General features: G+C 39.4%; 6 protein-coding genes across 8 annotated transcripts; 1 reads left to right on the top strand and 5 right to left on the bottom strand.

The window, feature by feature from the left end:
* Positions 1-3,627: 3,627 nt before the first annotated feature.
* On the bottom strand, positions 3,628-4,134 carry LOC145223532 (uncharacterized). The gene has a single exon (XM_080089942.1). The coding sequence runs from the start codon at positions 4,132-4,134 to the stop codon at positions 3,628-3,630; it is 507 nt and encodes a 168-aa protein (XP_079946068.1).
* A 210-nt stretch (positions 4,135-4,344) lies between these two features.
* Positions 4,345-5,007, bottom strand: LOC145223531 (uncharacterized). Its single transcript, XM_080089941.1, has one exon. It carries the CDS (start codon positions 5,005-5,007, stop codon positions 4,345-4,347), a length of 663 nt encoding a protein of 220 aa, XP_079946067.1.
* A 2,374-nt stretch (positions 5,008-7,381) lies between these two features.
* On the bottom strand, positions 7,382-8,071 carry LOC145223530 (uncharacterized). The gene has a single exon (XM_080089940.1). It carries the CDS (start codon positions 8,069-8,071, stop codon positions 7,382-7,384), a length of 690 nt encoding a protein of 229 aa, XP_079946066.1.
* Positions 8,072-8,155: 84 nt separating this feature from the next.
* LOC145223944 (uncharacterized) lies at positions 8,156-10,601 on the bottom strand. Of its 2 annotated transcripts, XM_080090360.1 has the most exons (3): positions 10,117-10,601; positions 9,938-9,994; positions 8,156-9,873 (listed from the first exon to the last, which is right to left on the bottom strand). In XM_080090360.1, the coding sequence occupies exon 3, from the start codon at positions 9,615-9,617 to the stop codon at positions 8,259-8,261; it is 1,359 nt and encodes a 452-aa protein (XP_079946486.1). In that variant the 5' UTR covers positions 9,618-9,873; positions 9,938-9,994; positions 10,117-10,601; the 3' UTR covers positions 8,156-8,258. The 2 variants fall into 2 exon arrangements, with proteins under 2 accessions (XP_079946486.1, XP_079946485.1); XM_080090359.1 differs by lacking the exon at positions 10,117-10,601 and having other exon boundaries at positions 9,938-10,110.
* Positions 10,602-11,392: 791 nt separating this feature from the next.
* On the bottom strand, positions 11,393-13,386 carry LOC145223838 (TLC domain-containing protein 4-A-like). 2 transcript variants are annotated; one of them, XM_080090234.1, is made up of 7 exons: positions 13,175-13,386; positions 12,919-13,008; positions 12,807-12,865; positions 12,411-12,505; positions 12,280-12,353; positions 11,901-12,050; positions 11,393-11,802 (listed from the first exon to the last, which is right to left on the bottom strand). In XM_080090234.1, the coding sequence occupies exons 1-7, from the start codon at positions 13,318-13,320 to the stop codon at positions 11,661-11,663; spliced, it is 756 nt and encodes a 251-aa protein (XP_079946360.1). In that variant the 5' UTR covers positions 13,321-13,386; the 3' UTR covers positions 11,393-11,660. The 2 variants fall into 2 exon arrangements, with proteins under 2 accessions (XP_079946360.1, XP_079946361.1); XM_080090235.1 differs by lacking the exon at positions 12,919-13,008 and having other exon boundaries at positions 13,175-13,382.
* Positions 13,387-15,446: 2,060 nt separating this feature from the next.
* Positions 15,447-18,765, top strand: LOC145223529 (uncharacterized). Its single transcript, XM_080089939.1, has 8 exons — positions 15,447-15,468; positions 15,512-15,685; positions 16,095-16,256; positions 16,447-16,572; positions 16,773-16,845; positions 17,006-17,116; positions 17,293-17,356; positions 17,494-18,765. Exons 1-8 carry the CDS (start codon positions 15,447-15,449, stop codon positions 17,680-17,682), a joined length of 921 nt encoding a protein of 306 aa, XP_079946065.1. The 3' UTR covers positions 17,683-18,765.
* The last annotated feature ends 2,632 nt before the right edge of the window (positions 18,766-21,397 follow it).

Here is a 21,397-nt window from a genome sequence, read left to right as displayed (position 1 = left end):
TTTAATGCTACATTACTGGTGAATACCTATACAACACAACTGAAAAGAAAAAAAAGATCTGTATCAAATGTGCATATCTTGCACACTTTGATGTGGCTTGAGGGGTTTAGGACAAGGAATGGGCTCCACTTACCTAATGTTGATTGGAATATTGCAGTAATGGACAAAAACAGTAGAAAATGACTGAAATTATTAGAAAGAGTACATAACTAAGTTAGCGGTCTAAAAAAATCGGTACGAAAATGAGTATAAATCTACACATTCCTTAAAACGTAGGGGTATAAATGATGAGAATTAAGCTGAAAGGTTCCAACAGGATATCAGTAAAACAAAACGTGTCAGGGAAGAGGGAATAATGTGGTCCTGGCTAACTGCTGTTGGTCAGTTAAACAGGACGATATTGCTGCCACTCAGTTCCGAAAGTTAACAAAGTACATGTGTAGGCCTATACCTGATAACTTACAAATTTGAAACAATTTGTTTGTTTGTTAGGAGTGTCCACCTGTTACATTTAAAATTAAATTCGAAATTTTGTGCTTGCAACAACGTTAATTCCAAATAAAATACTCGAAACCAGTTTCACTATAGTGTAGACTATACATATAGATTGTTTTTCAAACGTGGATATACCGTAACAGAAAAACTAGACGTGATATAGATCAACCGATTGCATTTTTGAAATCAGGGCACTAGAATTAGTCAAAATCAGTTAAAACATTACAGATACCAGTAAAAAAATATTTTGTCGTTGCCCAGTGAATGGTCGCACACAACAAGCTAGGATGACACACCAACACTTCACCAGCGGCGTTCACAGACAAATTGCGGTTGTATCCTCTATTGATTTGAATTAACTAACATCGAACCCATGCGCTGATTATCCAAAATGTGACTTTACTACCGTTGCTTGTAGAGCGTTCACCTTGTATATTGTTCCGCAAATAAATGCAAGATTCAGGAGGTGGGTGGAACTCGAGGTGAGGAATGCAACATAATGTGCCTGATGTTGTAACATGAACTTCAACAGAGCACTGAACTTTACCACTTTGCAATAATTTCCACACAGATTATATTAAGCTTTCACTCAGTGGCCCATTCGTGTTGGAAGGGTTAGAAGGCTTACCTAATACTGTGCTTTATGGACAAAAATGTGTGACTGTTGTGCTTTCTAGAAGGTGGCTTATGGTGATATATTTGACATGCACCGTGTTGAATCTCTTTCTTTTGTGCCGGTTAAGTCCAAAACTTTCTTAACATTGCTTGTTGATGGGTTTTCAAACTTTGGGTGTTTGTGGTTGTCTTCCAACAAAAAACAAAACATAAATAGTTTTCAGACAAATATGGCCAAATTAGTTTAAATGGCTAAAAAACAAATACAAAGTTGTAACAATGTCGATAGCTTGAATTGAGTGAAATGCATCTATTCACTCTTTTTGGAGCGTATTTAAATGTGTAACGTCTACTTCGGTGCTCCTGGTAGGCACAGACGTCCACTCTGGTACTTCTAATTAGGATAAAAAACGCGCCTGCCAAATCCCAACTACAGGCTTCTTCCAGCTAACACTCCACACAAGGTTGTAATAGTTTAATTGAAACAAAGCCCTTGATGGCTTCAATTAGCAGGATGCAGTTACTTCTAGACTGGCGGACGGTTTTCTAAAGTAAATATCATGGCATAAACACAATGAAAAACGCCGGTTTTATAATATTACACTCTTACCGAAACGTTTTGACCAGGACTTTAAACAGTTATTTGTCGACGAGCAATCAAGTCAAACTGTAAATAACAGAGTACACTATAGACCAGGCATAATGTCACAACAAGGATTTAACAATACAAGACAATGGTTATTGGCATAATGTTGACCAAGATAAACAAGCAAATAAAACAACACTTACCAAAAACAACTTGGACACGAATTACTGGCAGACTTTATGTGCGCAGCAACAGGTTACTTTAAATTTAACAAAAGATTTACTTAATTTTCCTGAAAAACAAACTACAGTAGTTTCCTAGACACAAGAAACGAACTACTGACGTTTCCAGCAAACTTGTCAAACACGAGGCGCGAAACCATCCACATGGTAGCGCTATTTACACTGAAATTTACAATATGGGAACACGGTACACAAAACAGTAATTTGCGATGTAACATCCTCCTCCACAAATGTACGGCTCAGAAGAGTACATTTTCAATACACAAACACAAAAAACATCGTAAATTCACACGCGATAGCGACGAAAATCTGCCAATTTAATTGGCTAGTTGCAGCAATCAAACGCCTGTATGAATAAACAAGCGCCTGTATGAATAAACAAAGCGGCCCATTCGTGTTGGAAGGGTTAGAAGGCTTACCTAATACTGTGCTTTATGGACAAAAATGTGTGACTGTTGTGCTTTCTAGAAGGTGGCTTATGGTGATATATTTGACATGCACCGTGTTGAATCTCTTTCTTTTGTGCCGGTTAAGTCCAAAACTTTCTTAACATTGCTTGTTGATGGGTTTTCAAACTTTGGGTGTTTGTGGTTGTCTTCCAACAAAAAACAAAACATAAATAGTTTTCAGACAAATATGGCCAAATTAGTTTAAATGGCTAAAAAACAAATACAAAGTTGTAACAATGTCGATAGCTTGAATTGAGTGAAATGCATCTATTCACTCTTTTTGGAGCGTATTTAAATGTGTAACGTCTACTTCGGTGCTCCTGGTAGGCACAGACGTCCACTCTGGTACTTCTAATTAGGATAAAAAACGCGCCTGCCAAATCCCAACTACAGGCTTCTTCCAGCTAACACTCCACACAAGGTTGTAATAGTTTAATTGAAACAAAGCCCTTGATGGCTTCAATTAGCAGGATGCAGTTACTTCTAGACTGGCGGACGGTTTTCTAAAGTAAATATCATGGCATAAACACAATGAAAAACGCCGGTTTTATAATATTACACTCTTACCGAAACGTTTTGACCAGGACTTTAAACAGTTATTTGTCGACGAGCAATCAAGTCAAACTGTAAATAACAGAGTACACTATAGACCAGGCATAATGTCACAACAAGGATTTAACAATACAAGACAATGGTTATTGGCATAATGTTGACCAAGATAAACAAGCAAATAAAACAACACTTACCAAAAACAACTTGGACACGAATTACTGGCAGACTTTATGTGCGCAGCAACAGGTTACTTTAAATTTAACAAAAGATTTACTTAATTTTCCTGAAAAACAAACTACAGTAGTTTCCTAGACACAAGAAACGAACTACTGACGTTTCCAGCAAACTTGTCAAACACGAGGCGCGAAACCATCCACATGGTAGCGCTATTTACACTGAAATTTACAATATGGGAACACGGTAGACAAAACAGTAATTTGCGATGTAACATCCTCCTCCACAAATGTACGGCTCAGAAGAGTACATTTTCAATACACAAACACAAAAAACATCGTAAATTCACACGCGATAGCGACGAAAATCTGCCAATTTAATTGGCTAGTTGCAGCAATCAAACGCCTGTATGAATAAACAAGCGTGGGTGTTAGCTCAACAGCATAGCGTTCATTTCTTCATGTCTTCTTTCAATCTAGTGCACCACGCTCAACACTAGTAATCGACGACTAACTTAGTTGTCGAGGCGTGTCGGATGCACTTGGGAACCGCTAGCCTCAACAACAAGGCACAACTTTGCAATTGGCCTTTTGATGATGCTTGATTTCGTTTTGACGTCAACTTGTCTGACAACTCCATGTTTGTCTGGGTAGGTATTTATAACTCGACCAAGGTCCCAGCCTCGACGGGGAATAGATTCGTTAACAATGAGAACGATATCGCCGACCTCGATATTTTTTCTTCTGTCTGGCCACTTCTGTCGCAAGGCGATGGTTGGTAAATACTCCTTGGCCCATCGTCTCCAAAACTCGTCGGCGAGAAACTGCACCTGGCGCCACCGACGGCGGGTGTAGTTGTCCTTTTCGTCAAATTGCCCAGGTGACATGACAGGGCTTGGCTTTTGTAACAAAATGTGATTAGGTGTCAAAGGAACGTCGTTGCTTGGACTAAACGTGACAGGCGTCAACGGCCTGGAGTTGAGTATATTTTCAACTTCCACCATCAACATACGTTCCACCATCAACGTACGTATCTTCACTTATTATCGGTGACTTGTGTAGCATCAAATTCAAGATTTTTCGTATAGAACGTGTAGGCACGCTTGTTTTACGTCCGTTTATTGCGAGACACTGAATAGAATGAAGCGTGCACACAATCCAACATTGCAAGTACTGTCGCGAGTCGCGTGTAATTTAAAGATACGCTACAATACCCCCCACCAGTGTTCAAGTCATACACGATAACGCAAAGGTAAATTAATAACACGACCAGAGCGCGTCACTGTTGGATGGGGAGATACGATAGGAGGAGAAACAGGTACAACACGATTGGTAAATTCTTGCGACGTAAAACTTTGTTCAATATGGGCGGGTTTTAAACGGTCAATTGACACAGTGTCTTGTCGCCCATTAATTTCAAGACAAAAGTACTTAGCGTGCTTTTGAATAACTTTAAATGGACCGTCATAGGGACATTGTAAGGGTGTACGGTGCGCATCGTTTCGAACAAAAACAAAACTGCAATTGCGTAATAAGCTGGGCACTCTGTTATGAGAATGTCGATGCCAGGTTGTCGGGGTCGGTCGCAAATCCCTCATTGCTTCTCGTAGTTTTGAGAGAAACGACGTTGGATCTTGTGGTTCAGTTGACGACGTGAAAAACTCCCCGGGCAACTGTAGTGTACCACCATACACCAATTCGGCGGTTGAACATCCAATATCTTCCTTAACAGCAGATCTCATTCCGAGCAGTACGAGTGGAAGATGGTCCATCCAATCGGTGGTTGTTAAGCGTGCTTTTAAAGCGGCTTTTAGCTGACGATGCATTCGTTCCACAATGCCGTTACATTGGGCATGGTAGGAGGTTGCTCGTTGTCGATGGACACCCAATAACATACTAAGGTTGGCCCAAAGTGTTGACTCGAACTGACGACCTCTATCTGAAGTAATGGTCTGAGGCGTTCCGAAACGTGAGACCCAAGAGAGTAGAGCTCTTGCGCAAGACTGCGCTGTTGCGTCAGTCATGGGGAAAGCTTCTGGCCATCTAGTGAATCGGTCGATGCACGTGAATAAGTAAGTGCATCCCCGAGAAACGGGAAGAGGTCCGACAATGTCCAGATGTATATCAGCAAACCTTCTGGTTGGCAGTGAAAAGGAGCTGTAAGCAGCAGCTGTATGTTGTTGGATTTTAGCTTTTTGACATTGTAGACAGGTTCGTGCCCAGTTACGAAACGGTCTGAGACCAGTTTACGGCTTGCACGTATGCCTGGATGTGACAAATTATGAATCGCCTCGTAGGTTTGGCGACGATACGCATAGGGTACAATAGGACGGGGGTAGCCTTTAGAAATATCACAAAGAATCGTTAACTCTGTTGCAAACAAAGGTACATCACACAAAATAAGTGACGTGACCGAGGTGCGATATGCAATAATTTCTTCATTATTTTGTTGTGCAAGTGCCATTTGAGCGAAATCAATTGCAGATGATGTTGTAGCATTAATGCTGGCTCTCGACAATGCGTCAGCAGCAAAATTACTTTTACCCTTTATGTGCTGTATATCGGTAGTAAACTCTGAAATAAAGCACAAATGGCGAACTTGTCGAGGTGACAATGCAGTAGAGTTTCGTTGGAACACATGAATTAAGGGCTTGTGATCAGTAAAAATAGCAAACACCCTGCCTTCAACAAAATAACGAAAGTGGCGAATAGATAAATAAATAGCAAGAAGCTCGCGATCAAAGGTACTGTACCGTGTTTCTGCGGGTTTAAGTTTTCTTGAAAAGAAACCTATTGGTTTCCATTCCCCGTTGTGGCGTTGTTCCAGTGAAGCGCCAACCGCAGTGCCTGAAGCATCTGTTGTGATTCGTGTAGGCGCGTCAGCCTTAGGGTGAACAAGCATCACTGATTTTGCCAGGGCTTGTTTTGATGCCTTGAATGCAGTTGTGCAATCCTCTGTCCATTTAAAAGTTTTCTCTGTGTCTGTAAGTGCCTGGTGCAGGGAATGCAAAATTTGTGCGGCACTAGGAACAAAACGATGGTAGAAATTTACTAGTCCCAAGTATTCTCTTAGACTTTTCTTGGACGTTGGTTGAGGAAATTTTTGGATGGCTTCCACTCTGTTTAAGAGTGGAGAAATGCCTTGGGTGGTGATTTGATGTCCCAAAAAGGCTATTGTTGTGCATCCGAATTCACACTTGTCAGGATTTACAACAATCCCATAGGTTTGAAGCCGTTTGAAAAGCAAACGCAAATGTCTACGGTGAGCAGACGCCGAAGGGCTGAAAACCAAAATGTCATCGAGATAGACAAAAACAAAATCTAAACCTCTGCACACCTCATCCATAAATCGCTGAAACGTCTGAGCAGCATTGCAGATGCCAAAGGGCATTCGTGTGTATTCGAATAATCCAAAAGGGGTGATAATTGCGGTTTTGGAAATATCCTCTTTAGCAACCGGAATGTGGTGATATGCTCTGACAAGGTCAATCTTGCTAAAAATTGTCGCACCATGTAGATTAGCTGAAGAATCTTGTATTAAAGGAATTGGGTAGCGATCAGGAATAGCGCTTTTGTTAAGCTTGCGGTAATCGCCACATGGCCTCCATTGGCCAGACTTTTTGAGCACCATGTGCAGTGGAGAGGCCCATGTACTTGATGAACGGCGAACAATTCCTAAATCCAACAAGTTTTGAAACTCTGCTTTAGCACATTTTAGCTTGTCTGGAGATAGCCGACGAGCTTTGGCATAAGCGGGAGGACCATTGGTAACAATGTAGTGCTTGACGTTGTGTTTCAAGGAAGCATCATTGTATACCGCACTTTGCAAAGCTGGGAATTCCATAAAAATAGCTTCAAATTCATTTCTGTTGTTGGTTGCGGCAAACAAGCCAAGCGCGGCAGTGTTAGAAATGCCAGTTTTGACGCTGTCAAATGTTTTGGCATTTATCAATCTATTTCGACTGAGATCAATAAGTAAACCAAAATGTCGAAAGAAATCGGCGCCAAGAATCGGCTGCGTGACCTCGGCGATGATACAATTCCATGAAAAGATTTCACCCCTAAGGTTAATTTTTCTGGTGCCAAATGTTGCAATGGTACTTCCGTTTGCTGCAACAAGCTTTAGGTTTCGTTGGCATGTATTGCGATCTATCCGGTTTGCAGGAATAACACTTACTGCGGCACCAGAATCAACCAAAAATGTCCGACCAGTTGCTTGGTCAGTTACATGTAGAAGGCGGCGAAAATGACCAGCGGCACCAGCCGCCATTAGTGGCTGGTCTCCACGTTTCCCTTGCGGCTACAAGGCGAAACACACTTTCTTGCATTATCCCCCCAGCGTCTGTGGTACCAACACAACGTGGGAAACGTGCTTCTTTGCGATTTTCGCCTGTTTTCAAATGCTGGTTTGCGTTTCAGCAGTGCAACATCTTGTTGTAGTTGGTCTACTTCTGCTAAAAGAGGCTGTGGGTCAACTAGATCAACCATGCTGTCGGCTTTTTCGGCAAGCTCAGCTATATCCAAATCTAGTGCAGCAAGAACAATTCGTAGGTTTGCTGGAAGCCTTTGTAGAAATACCTCACGAAGAATCTGTTTAGCTTCCACGTCACCCAGTAGTTGTTCCATGTCCCGTAGCATTTGTGAAGGTTTGCGGTCCCCTAGATCACCAGGCCGAAGAAATTTTTGCAGCCTTTGGTGCTGTGACATACCTACTCTTCGCAACAAAGCATTCTTTAGTTGTTCGTAGGGTTCCTCACTAGATGGACGCTTAATAATGTCTCTGACCACTGAGGCAATCTCAGGAGTGACAGCAGAAACAATATGATTAAACTTTGTCAGTGACTGGGTTACTCCTCTGACGGTGAATTGTGCTTCCACCTGCAAAAACCATAGCTCTGGATCTTGCGGCCAAAAGGGTGGAATTTTGACTGCAACTGATGTCACATTGCTTTCTGTCATGACTGTGAGTTGATTTATAGCTAGCCTACAAATCCAGCAAAAACAACTCAATAGCTCACGTCGGGGTCACCATTTGTAGGCACGCTTGTTTTACGTCCGTTTATTGCGAGACACTGAATAGAATGAAGCGTGCACACAATCCAACATCGCAAGTACTGTCGCGAGTCGCGTGTAATTTAAAGATACGCTACAAACGGATTAATCTCTCCCATATGCCGCCCATGTGACTTGCTGCTGGGGGATTAAACGACCATTTTATTCCTTTTTGTTGGAGATGAGCTTCCAGCTTCTCCTTGTTTAGCTCTTCCAGGGCTTCGCGTAGAACACGCTCTGCTACCACAAAATTAGTTCCATTATCGCTATAAATTTCAACCGGCTTTCCTCGTCGAGCGATAAATCTTCTTAAGGCGTTTATGAACGAGTCGGTTGACAAATCTTCGGCAACTGCGATATGGACGGCACGCATCGTCATGCAGGTAAAAATGCAGCCATATCTCTTTACTTCGCTGCGGCCGCGCTTCACTAAAAACGGACCGAAAAAATCGATTCCGGTATACGAGAATGGTGGCTCGTTCGGCTTCAAGCGTGCTGGTGGTAGATCTGCCATCAGTTGCTGACTGCGGGTTATTCCCCGCACAACAGCACTTTCAGGTTGTACAGGTTCTGCTTTAGATGGGTTTTCTGTGTCAGCATTGTCCAGCGGAGAGGTGTGCTTGGATGTAGGGGGCTTCAACAATAGAACTTCATTTTCTTCTGCAAGATCATTATGAAAAGGTTTTGGAATATCATTTTTATTTGATCTAACATGTATATCTTCTGGAGACGCATTAGAAGCTGCCTCCCAAATCTTAACTTCTGCTTCAGCTTCTTCAATTTCACACTGTGCTGCTAGTTGTTGTTTTTTATGTTCAAGTCGTTGTTGAAGTTGTTGTTTTTCATGTTCAATTTGTTGTGTTTTCTCAACATGCAATGATCTCACTCGAGCCTTTTCAAGACGAACTTTTGCTTCCAATCGCTTTACACTGGATGAAGCACTTCCCTGTGTCTTTACAGAGCTTCCTGAAAAATGGGTAGACTTAGAAAAGTGCGTTCTGGCACTTCGGGCCTGTTGCACAGCTGGGAAAGTACGAACAGCAACTGGAGATGTCACAAATGATAAAGAACTGGCATCAATGTTCTCTCCAACCTGAATTTTGAAATTTGTTCGAAATTGATCAATTCTTGCTTCCATTTCCTTCTTGCATTGAATGACTTCCTGTAACTGTAGTTGAAAGTCATCATGCTTTACACCTGATGGTACCCACTCTAAAAACTTAGAGTATGTGTTTATCAAGCGAGTTGAAACTTCTTCAATACGTTTTGACACAGAATTGACCAATGAAATATCTTTGTACATGATTGCATTTTCTGCAGTCTTATACCAGTCATTAAGTAATTCTTTGTCATGCTTCAGTTGGATCATTGATGGTGCTGCATGTTTTTTCAGCACTACTTGGTGTCTAGATAATGGTGATGAAAAGGATTGACCTCCTTCACTTCCAGGCATAGCTTCACTTTAAATCAAAACGTTTTAAACAAACGTTTCGAAAACTTCGAATGTAACGTCTACTTCGGTGCTCCTAGTAGGCACAGACGTCCACTCTGGTACTTCTAATTAGGATCAAAAACGCGCCTGCCAAATCCCAACTACAGGCTTCTTCCAGCTAACACTCCACACAAGGTTGTAACAGTTTAATTGAAACAAAGCCCTTGATGGCTTCAATTAGCAGGATGCATTTACTTCTAGACTGGCGGACGGTTTTCTAAAGTAAATATCATGGCATAAACACAATGAAAAACGCCGGTTTTATAATTTTACACTCTTACCGAAACGTTTTGACCAGGACTTTAAACAGTTATTTGTCGACGAGCAATCAAGTCAAACTGTAAATAACAGAGTACACTTTAGACCAGGCATAATGTCACAACAAGGATTTAACAATACAAGACAATGGTTATTGGCATAATGTTGACCAAGATAAACAAGCAAATAAAACAACACTTACCAAAAACAACTTGGACACGAATTACTGGCAGACTTTATGTGCGCAGCAACAGGTTACTTTAAATTTAACAAAAGATTTACTTAATTTTCCTGAAAAACAAACTACAGTAGTTTCCTAGACAAAAGAAACGAACTACTGACGTTTCCAGCAAACTTGTCGAACACGAGGCGCGAAACTATCCACATGATAGCGCTATTTACACTGAAATTTACAATATGGGAACACGGTAGACAAAACAGTAATTTGCGATGTAACAAAATGTGTTGGTCCAATTTATATGTATACAAAATATTTTTTGTTTAGAAACTGGAATAAATACTTATTTTTTGCATGTTTTATGAAATATGGTTAATTGTGGCATCCAGACATCACAATGTGGCGTACAACGGAGCTTAGACATGTCTATTTAATCCAAAAAATTCAAAATGAAAATAATTTAATTGGTTGAAATTTTTCGCCCCGTTAGAGCTCCATCTGACTGCCTGGCAGGCAATGAAAGTTCAAAAATGTTCAAAACACACTTTGCTGCTTGCAGAATTTAAAGATTACAACAACAGCTTTATTAATGGCTTGCTATCAATAGAGCAGATTTATATGCTTAAAATATTAACATTTATGTATAAGCATAATAACTACACGCTTCCAGCCGTATTTGCTCATTTCATTAAAATAAGTCATAAAACCATTACCACACGTGCCAAATCAAACTACCTTAAAACCTTATTATGGCACTAGTGTCAATCCGCGACCAACTTAGGAATGCAAACAACTTAGGAAATGCGTTTTGGCACGAGTTTTGAGCACCAATTAGCTTTTTTTATTTGCATTTTGTTTTGCATGTTCACATACACAAATAGCATTATTTCCAACACAAAGCAAATAGTACAGCGATTATACTTACATGTTGCCGCATTAATTGCATGTTTTACTCTAGCACTGTTTGTTCGGAACTTTCCTTGCTACGCTTCAGGGTATAAACGCTGTGTCTATACCCATTTCTATACCCACTTCAGCGGTACAGGCGAATGAATGAGCTGATGGGTGGTAATCTGATAATACCTCTGTATTAAAGCGAGGTTTCCGCTCTTGACTATTTCTTCTTCTCTTTTAAGTTTGTATGAAACTTGTATGTCCCAAAATTAGATCTTGACACTTTCCCAGGTTACTGTTATACGTGTTTATTGCGTTTTCAGATTTAATACAACGCACCCTAATTAGTTTTCTTTATTTATAACTTTCGTTTGGGACTGTTAGTTATGCTAAAAAATCCTTCGACCAAGTTTAACGACTATATTGACTCATAAACTAGCCTATAAGTCAACGCTTACACCAAATGACAGTAAAAAAAGCCTAATAAAACTCGGCAAAATTAAAAAATATATATAGTTTAAAATAAGTTTAATTTTTAACTTCTGTGCGAACAACAGTAAAACACAGAAACTATAGCTACACATGCAACACTATCACAAAGGCATAGTTAAGAATCTACACATTGACTACAAGATTGAATAGGATAAATTTTGTCAGATGAAAATTATGTGTTTTCAAGTGTATTGATTGTTTAGTTTCTGCTTTTGGCTAAACACGGTTATTGTTGCTTTTATCATCAGACTGTACCACCAAATGTTGATCAAATCCAAGATAACTGGACCGAATATCCACGAGAAAATGACGAAGTAGCTCAATCTAAAGGTTTTGTAGATCAGTGCTTGCATGTGGAAACTTGTTTAACCCCCTATTCATATTTGTTAGACGGAACGATGGAAATTTCAAAATCTATTTACCTGAAGTCAGCCCTTCCAAACTCGGCGCTTACTTGCCAAAAATAATAAGGAATGGGAACGATCCGACATAGTGGAAAAATGGTAATGAGCATTATTCCATTTACAAAACGCGAAAGCTCGCTGCCAAGGTTAAGATGTTTCATAATGATACTGAAAGGGTATAAACAAGGACGGACTTTAGGTTTAGATTTTCTAAAACTAGAGATGGAAATCGAAACAATCATTTTAAACAAATTTAAGAATATAAAATTAAATGTAAAGAAATGAACGTGCATAAGTCTATCTCATAAAATACGTTAAATAGATTACATCTCAAATCTATTAACGTAGCTTATGTGCCATGTATAGTGCCAAACTTTACTCTATATAGCTTCCTTACCGACTTGTCAAAAACGGAGTGGAAATTTCTGCCATCAAACAGTAAATAACAAAATAACAGCATGATTCGTAGGCCTATAACAAGTAAAACGGTCACAACCGATAGTAAAATTATTGTAGTAAATTCCTTACCAAAGCCACTGTTATCACCCATATTACAACAATATGATGAACACGTATCAAAACATCATTCCATTTCGGATCTTCGCGATTCATCAAATACAAATCTGCATGGAACAATACACTTAGAAACAAATCATGACTAAACAGATATAAGATAGATCTTGTTGCTCTCAGAGCTGTTGAAATGTATACTGCTGCTAAACTTCGTCAAAAACACCAATATTTTACGTGTCGCATATTTCTTTTCTAAATGTTTCTTCCTAATAATAAGTTTGATGTAACATAATCGTCGCTTTTTAACTGTTAAACTAATGTCATAGAACGTACAATAGCATAAATAGTCCCACAACATTTTCGTTTTGTTACAATACTTGCTCAGGTCACTAACGTCAAGTAAAATCGTACCTGCAAATAAATATCCGAGAGCAGCAATCAGGTTGACTTCTGCGAGTCTTGAATATCCCCTGCATCAAATGTTTTAAAAATGTATAGAATTTATGGCACAGAAATGTGTTACCGTAAATGGTCCTTGTTAATGTTTTCGTCCGTTCCCATCGTATAGATGCATAGAATACTTGCAAACGCAGAATATGCGCAAGCAGTTAAACTGTGTTCAATTGTAGAAAGGGCTTTAGTGTACAAAATCGTACCCCTTAGTGCAAACTTTGTTCACTTAGGTACGTAAGTTATCATGATCAACAGAGTTAGAAACCGTTTTAGGCAACTACCAACACTAGGGTATAATTCACAACACAATTACTTCATTCCCAAACCTGATTTTCAAAGTGCCCTGCAGGCTATATGGTAAACTTGCGTAGAGACTGGAATTCCTAAAAAGTCTAGTCGCTGCAATATCTGAAAATGCTAAGCACAGACTTGAGACCAAACCAACTTGTAACGCAACATTTAGGTCCAACATTCTTCTTCTGTGGGATTGAGCGCGGCACTGAAATAATTTGTACACTAGACAGGAAGGTGCTTGTACAATCGTGCCGGAGGCAACACGCTGGCATTGCGTGGTGTTGCCTGTTTACCCGGGCTACCATCGATATCATACAACGCAAATATTAGCAATCACGTTGTCCTGTGTACTGTGGACGAAAAAAAACATGCAAACTCATTGTTTTCATCGACAACCTGTCACACGATATATTTGGATGTTATGTATTGCAGGGTTACCTGACGTATAATGTGTGTCCGGAAATAATTTTCAAAAACCCTCTCAGTATCCGGAATTGAGCCTAACCTAACCTACAGTAGTTTAACAGTTCTTTTCAATGAGGACTTCAAGGTTTACGTTATAACTGTTGCATCTGCTGATTTGATTCAAGATAGACTTTACTGCGAAACAACGCGTCTTAAAAGCTAACAACCATCTATTAAAATGATCGGATTTTGTAAAAATTTCCGTTTTGTAACCTTTTTAAAAACAAAACTGCGCTTTTTCTAACTGTGATAGTAATGAATTTTTTCTCAAAAATGGCACTGTTTGAGTTGGTAACGTGGTACAAAATGCCATACGATGCATTGTGACGCAACTTCGCCGACGATGTTTATTAAAACCGTCCGGAATTTTGCTCACGCAGATATGGTAACCTTAATGTATTGGGAATGGGATTTCTTATAAGCATTCCCAGGCAGGGAGTCGAACCGGAACTGAACCCGAACCCGCGAACCGGTTTGAGCGGTTAATTTCATTAAACCCGAACCGAACCCGAACCGCTAACTACGCTTTTCTGAAAACCCGAACCGGAGTTGAACCCCATATTTTGTTTGGCGTTGGACCCGAACCGGAACCGAACCAGTAAAAAATGCAGTCTATTTTAAATGTTATGATTTTTATTGAAAACAACGCACTGAAGAATACGCGAGATAACACTTATAGGGCGTGTCAAAAATAACAGTGCACCTGCAAAATATTTTGGGAGTTTGATAAGGACAGGTAGATGATGGGTAGAATTAAATTAAAATGAATAAAAATTTGAACCGGTTTGAAAACCGCAAACCGGTTCGAGCCGGATAATTTGGCCGAACCGGAACAAAACCCGAACCCGAAAATATACATTTTTTAAAACCTGAACCGAACCCGAACCCTTAAAAACAAAAACAAATGAACCCGAACCGAACCTGAACCCATATGACAAGCGGTTCGACTCCCTGTTCCCAGGGTTGTTTGCATTTCTACGCAGAAAGCTTTCGGAACTTACATCACCGACTGCAGATAAAATTGTCCTTATTTGACCTTAGCATTCTTACTTTGCATTACGTGACCAGTGATGTAAAACATGGAACGTGACTCACTTTGCAACGATGGTTTCGATGGTTGCTTTTCCAAAGTCATTCATTCCTGATTGGTAACGAATATGCCGCGGGCTCGATAAGGCCTATAACAGCGCCAAAACTATAAAGGCACATATTTTCTGATCATTTTTGGTTTCTGCAGACATTTCAAGTGCAGGTTCTGGTGTAGAATAAGCAAGTTCAGAATGTTGTGGAAACTGACACTGTTCTGCATTTCTGTTTTGTTGATAATTATTGACCATTCTGCATTGGGACAGTTCGGTAAGCCTATGTTACTGTTTAGATGTAATAATTAATGTATGCAAGTTGATAGGCACACTTTTAAGTATACGTTGCGCGATTGCAAGACGAAAATTAAGTTGCTGTATGTTAAAGTTTTGAATGCCCCAAAACGAAAAGAAATCGGCTCACATATTGTAATTTCACTAACAAACAACCAAACTTGTGTATGTGACATGTAAATCAGTGCTCTTTAACCTTTTTGGTTTGACAACAGGAATCTTTCTAATTCATTTCTGCTAAATTTGAGGTGAAGAAAGGGTTCAATAAAATCCATGCAATGCGAAGGTTTGGAAACGCCGCTTTTCTTTTGTGCGTTCATTGTACAAAAACAAGTTGATAAATTCCACATATGACCAGTTTCAAGTTCAACAACTTCCTATTGCCCTTTTGCAGACTATTTTACATAGCGCAAGACTGAAGCAATTAGGCTGCCCAAGGCAATCAGTCTACGTCAGTCAAGAAATGACTCACTTTCGGATTATCGGTAATCGCAAAACTATCATCCTGTTATTGTTTTTGTGTTACAGAGAGCACTTGCACCGCCCAGGGCGAACGTTGCATTGTTCCATTTACTATCAACGGCAAAACACAGCGATCTTGCTCAACTCACGGCTCCTTTTTTAGTCCAGGGGTGGCTTGGTGCCCAGTTAATAAACTTGCTGATGGGAACTACCGGTTGTCACCATGTTCTCCTTGTACAGGTAAAATTTGTGATTTATTTCTGTTCTCTCTTATTGCTTCCAGTGAAACAGTTTTTTCTGCATAATAACAAAAAACTCGACTGACAAATAAAATGCATTAGTATTTGTGACATTGACCCAATAAGGCGATCCGTTGGCGGCTCACCAAGCATGCTTTATTGTGCCGTTGTACATATTACTAATTTTCAGTTTTATCAGTTTCACATGATATCAGGTAACATGACAGAATCTCATGCACAGTATGATACCGTTACATGCACTAATTCCTGCCTTGGCTTGCATTATGCAATAGCAAAGTAAAAAAAGTGTTTAAAAGTAGTGTAGAAAGTACTTGATACTTTATTGAAATCATGCTTTGGGAATTCACTTTTTTCCCATGTGATTAATTCGATTTCGTTTTTGAACGCAGGTAATGCTTTATGCTACACCAAAGGCAATGACTTTCCTTTGCCATTACGAGTTAACTGCCCTTCCACGTGTGCGACGGTGGCCTCGTTTTTATGGGGTACTGGCGTATATTCAATCGACTCGTACGTATGTGCGGCCGCCATCCATCAAGGGATACTTTCAGGTAAAACTTTTTCACATTTGGTTTTTCACAATTTTTTTCACTTTTTCAAAACCTTGTCATTAAAATATATATGTTAGAAATTAATTATAGTGTCACAATATCCACTTTCATCAGACTCTTTGTGGTTTGTTACATATAACTTAGTTGTGTAAATCTGTTAAGTACTCTTAAAACGTGTACTGCTTTTCAGCTGGCTCCGGAGGAACAATTCTTGTTTCATCCCAAACTTCCCCAAATTCTTTTGTGTCATCCGTGAGAAACGGCGTAACGTCGACTCAAAAGCCAGGAAATGGAATTCAGGCCTTTCGTGTTCAAGGTGTGAGATAGGCTATACTCAATATGTTTTGGTCAATAAATAAACTCATGAGGTGCAATACACAACAGGTTGCAAACACTGTTAAATTCCAACAGTCTTTTACCGTTAAACTTCTACGGTTTGTTTAAGTTATACTTTATTCGTTTGGTATAGGCACGACTTACTGAATTAAATAAAGCAAAGCGTTTATTTTTTACCAGCTTTATCTGACGATGGAAGCATTCCCGTTTTTGCTTTGGCAAATGCAGTCGAAGCTGGTATCCTCAAACCCGGGTGCGTTATTAGTTAAATTGTTTTTTCAAGTGTTATAAAACTTATTAAACGTGGCTTAGTTTTTGAATGTTACGGTTTAAAATAATATAATCGTAAATAAAACAACACTCAACTTAAACGATACATTTTAACATACAAAAAGTTACATGTTCTTGTGCAGTACCGGGACGGACTTCTTTCTAAGCGGTTTGAAAGACGCGTTCGCTGTAGACATAGATTTCCGCCAACAGTACATTTACTACACCGATGGCATCCATCGAAGAATTGTAAGGTAAAAAACGTTGTCTACAATGTTTAATTTCTTTGCTGTGGCAAAAAACGCAGTAACTACATGTAGCTAACTGACTTACGATTATGCATTTTGTGATTGAAGGTTGTTCCAACTTAACTTTACCCGTTGAGTCAAGTTTATAGTTATAATATGTTTTCCAATGTACGCAATCGCAGGGTTCAATACGATTTGCCTACATATCGATCAAGAAGCTACTCGTTTGTACAAACGGATCTCAATGTAAGTAGTTATTTCCAACCATTTTTTTAAACCGAATTCCTGAAAAGGTTTTCGGACGTTTTCTTTCAACCCGCAATATCGTAAAATTTGTTTTGTAAAAAATATGAGGATCATATATATCACAAAAAAACATGTAGGTCATCAAACCCCATGGAGTTGCAGTTGACTGGATCCACCAAAATCTTTACTGGACTGATCGCGAGTTTAATGCAGTAAAGGTTTCAAACACAAGAGGCAATTTCACCAAGACTTTGATCAAACAAACCAAAACCTACTCACCACGTGGAATTGCTGTGAACCCCGCAAATGGGCAAGTCGGAAATTGATTTGCAGTCTAAAGTTTTGCTGGTTAGACAATAACCATTAAACTTATAAGGATTAGGTCTTAAATGGGTCAATGCACAGTGTTAGGGATTTGAGTCTCGAATGATGAGTTACATATATAATCACCAAATAATGCCTCGGTTAAGCAGTAGTGGCGGCTCGTGCCTAAAATTTGTGGGGGTGCTGCTGCCCCCACAAATTTTAGCCTCTACTGAACATATATAAGTTGGCAATATATTGAAAAGCTACATTTCTAGATTTCTAGCCACTTGTTTTGTGCAAGTAATACAAATCTTAATTAGCAACTCCATTGTGACGTGATTTTTGTTACGCAATAATGTACACGAGTGTAAAGAGCAGACGGCATCATTTGTGTATTTTGTTTACTTGCACAGCGACGGGCCAAACACAATAACGTTCAGTAATAATGTGAAAAACAATAACACACGTGGCACAGCTTCGAAACGAAGCGGTTGTAAATACGGTAAAACACAACAGAAATATAGAAAAAAAATAGATATAAATGAGTCGAAAAAGGTCGAAGTATTTCAGTTCGACAACAAAAATTTTCATGTTTCATTTAAGTAAATTTAGCCACAGTCAGCGTTTTCAACATATTCTATGACACTTCACAGATTATTGTCACACAAAAAAACTAGTCATACAGCTTTTTATTGGTATCATAACTAACAAATTTAACAACCACATTGCATTGGTTTCAGAACTTGTTCATTTAAACATCTTTCTTGAATTTGTGTGTGCAGACTATTGATTGTATTTTGGTTTCTTAGCTGCTATAATTGCTGCTTGCTGGCAAATAGCTTAACATTCCTTTTTTAAGTGCAAAACGCCTTCAAGCTTTAAAATTTACAACACTCTCACTTAAATTTAAACCATATTATTAAATCTTGTGGTTTCTTTTTCCAACCAAAATGAATCATGAAGTTATAGTTTGGGCATGATAATTGATAGCTTCTTCCTTAATCCCAAATGATAACTAAGAAACTGTTTTTCTATTTAGTACTAGCACTGCAAGTGCAAGTCTTTTGGAAATATTGGTGTTCCTCAGAAAAATTGGCATCTTTTTCAGTGTTAAAAAGAACTGTTTTGCCTTTGAAAGAATCATGGAAACAGCAAAAAGGATTTTTCATCCTAGTAATTTAACTTGTCAAAACATCATCTCTTGATTAATTATTTTCAAAGTAATCATGAACATCAGATCTACATAAACATTTTCATTTGAGTAACTAGCTTTTCTTTGTCAACAATAGGATGTGCTTGGTGTCACTACTATCTTGTCTGTAGAATGTTCATTCTTAAGAAACACTTCCTGTGAAGCAATTTAGCAGCTACTGTTCAGACAAACAGTACATGTCCATTATATCAATACACATGACTGCAATTGGTTGCAAATACTGTCAACATGGTGTGTTAAGAAAGCCACACTTTAAATTGTCTTCACTCTTTTTTTGTCTTCTTTTCAAAATTCCTGTTGCTAGCAGTTGTTTGTTCTGCATTTGATATTGCCTGAATTTCAGTGAGGCATTTAACTTCTAAGTCACAAATTTAATTTTTCTTTGGTAGCATTAGGAACTAAAACTGAGTATTTCTTGTTGTTGCTTATTCCTGCATGACATTGGAGTAGTAGAAGATGTTTTGCCCCATACTTTCATAAATCTTTTTAATTCAGTTATTTATTATAAAGGTTAATTGTGACTTTTAAAGGTGTTAGATGACCCTTTTTTCTTTTTCAAGGTGTTAGATACACTTATTTAATTCAATGATATCTGTAAAAACTAAAACCCACTTGCAGTCATCTTATAAAGTCACGACTAACAGTCAAACAATAAATTTAATGATAGCAAAATAATTATTTAACTGCACTCACTGTCGAACTTAAAAACACAGTACACGGGTTTGGCTTTGGAGCTCACTGACGCGAAGCAGACAACACAACCAGCGCTACGTCACGGGAGGGGCTGCGCGAGCCACAGCCCCCTCTCGCCTATTTCGCCCGGCATGTAGCTTTTCCAAGTGCGCATGCGCACAACTGAAAACGTCATGAAACGTCACGAAACTGGAGCTGCAGCTCCGCCATAGATAACTTATTATTATTATTATTATTTTTTTAAAAATTTCTTTTAAATAATACAAAATTTTTAAGAAAATTCAGTGTGAAAACCACTAAATCTGTCGCTATATTTTATTTGTTTTATCAAAACAAATGCATTTCGCTATAAAAAACATCATCAGTGTCTAAAAACAAAATAAAAAGCGGGATAAAAGCAAAAAATACAAACAACACGCAACCCCAGAATAACCGCAAAAAGTCTTTCCTCTGTTTTACAGGACTGCAAATGCAGACCGGCAGGTATGGCGCTGATAAAAACCACGAAAAAAAGGGCGAGGAAAAGATAAGGGCGCAAAACGAAAAAAACAAACACGATTGTAACAACAAAGCGATTGCAGTCACCGAACTGCCGGAAGGACCATCGCTTGAACATTTATTGTGGCGCCCGTTACAATTAGCCATTTGTTTTCACAAACGTCCAATTTTTCAGTCCGAGGTTCCTCTACAAAAACCACATTATAACATTGTGCAATGTCTAACTTTTTTTGGAAAAGTCGGAAATGTTTATTATGGTAGTGCTGAAGAAGGGCCGCGCGGTCACCCCCTACACTTATGTCGGACGTCCGCCAAACAGCTCGATGTGAATTCCATCGGGTCGAAAACTTATTTTTTGGTTGGCCAACATATTGTTCTTCACACACCAAACACGTGACAACATATATTCCGTAGTTGCGACACGAAAGTCGCTGACGTAAGTGAAACAGTCTTTGCTGTGACCGCAAGTCAGTCACCGGAAAAACCATTGATTTGGATTTGCCGTGGTGACCGCACAGCGCGCATTTGCCACAAGGATAAGATCCTGTTTTCTGAACTGCTGTTTCGTGCGCTAATATTTTGTAACGCATCAAGGCAGCGCCGATGGTGAAGGGTCGCTTGTATACTACACATGCTGATGGCTTCAACTGAATTTCCCGGTCGGTCAGTCGTAGAATGTTGGTGAAGGAAGTAGCCCAAACAATTCTTTTTTCGTTCCGGTGTCTGGAAGTTGGGGGGGGGGGGCAAAACGTTCCTTCCATTCGGCTGCTGCAGTAAGTATGGCGGAATACACTTTAAAAGGAAAACAGGAGCGCCGACATTTTGCCTCAAGGTCGCAGAGGCTGGACCTATATCGGTCATGCATTTCATTAAGTCGACGGAGACGAATGCACTCCCCAAACACGATGCCTCTAAAAATCCAAGGTGGATGGTGGGACGTGCCGTTGAGGAATAATCTCCCTTTTGCCGTCGGTTTTACATAGTGGGTGGTGTAAAAACCACCCCGCGAAGTCTTGTCTATGATGTGCAGTACATCAAGAAACTCCAGCCGAGCGCCATCTTCGTTGGTGGAGATGCAGCGAAAGGTTATTTCGAGGTGATTTCGTGCAAACCTATCTCGTATGGCGCGTTCCACAGCCAACGTGCGGGTCTTTCCATACGACAGCCAAACTATGTCGTCAATATATCGACGAAATAGTTCTGTTTTACCCACAGCACGCACTTCTTGTTTGATGATGTAATGGGCTGTAATATTTGCCACTGAAACCGAGTGGTTGTCTCCTGTGACAATTCCTTCTGATTGCTGAAAAAATGCTTGTTGGTACTGAGTT

This window comes from Phallusia mammillata, chromosome 4 (assembly GCF_965637545.1).
Source record: "Phallusia mammillata chromosome 4, kaPhaMamm4.hap1.1, whole genome shotgun sequence".
Taxonomy (NCBI): domain Eukaryota; kingdom Metazoa; phylum Chordata; class Ascidiacea; order Phlebobranchia; family Ascidiidae; genus Phallusia; species Phallusia mammillata.
Note: the sequence above shows the minus strand (reverse complement) of the source record. Positions and strands in the feature narration are given on the sequence as shown.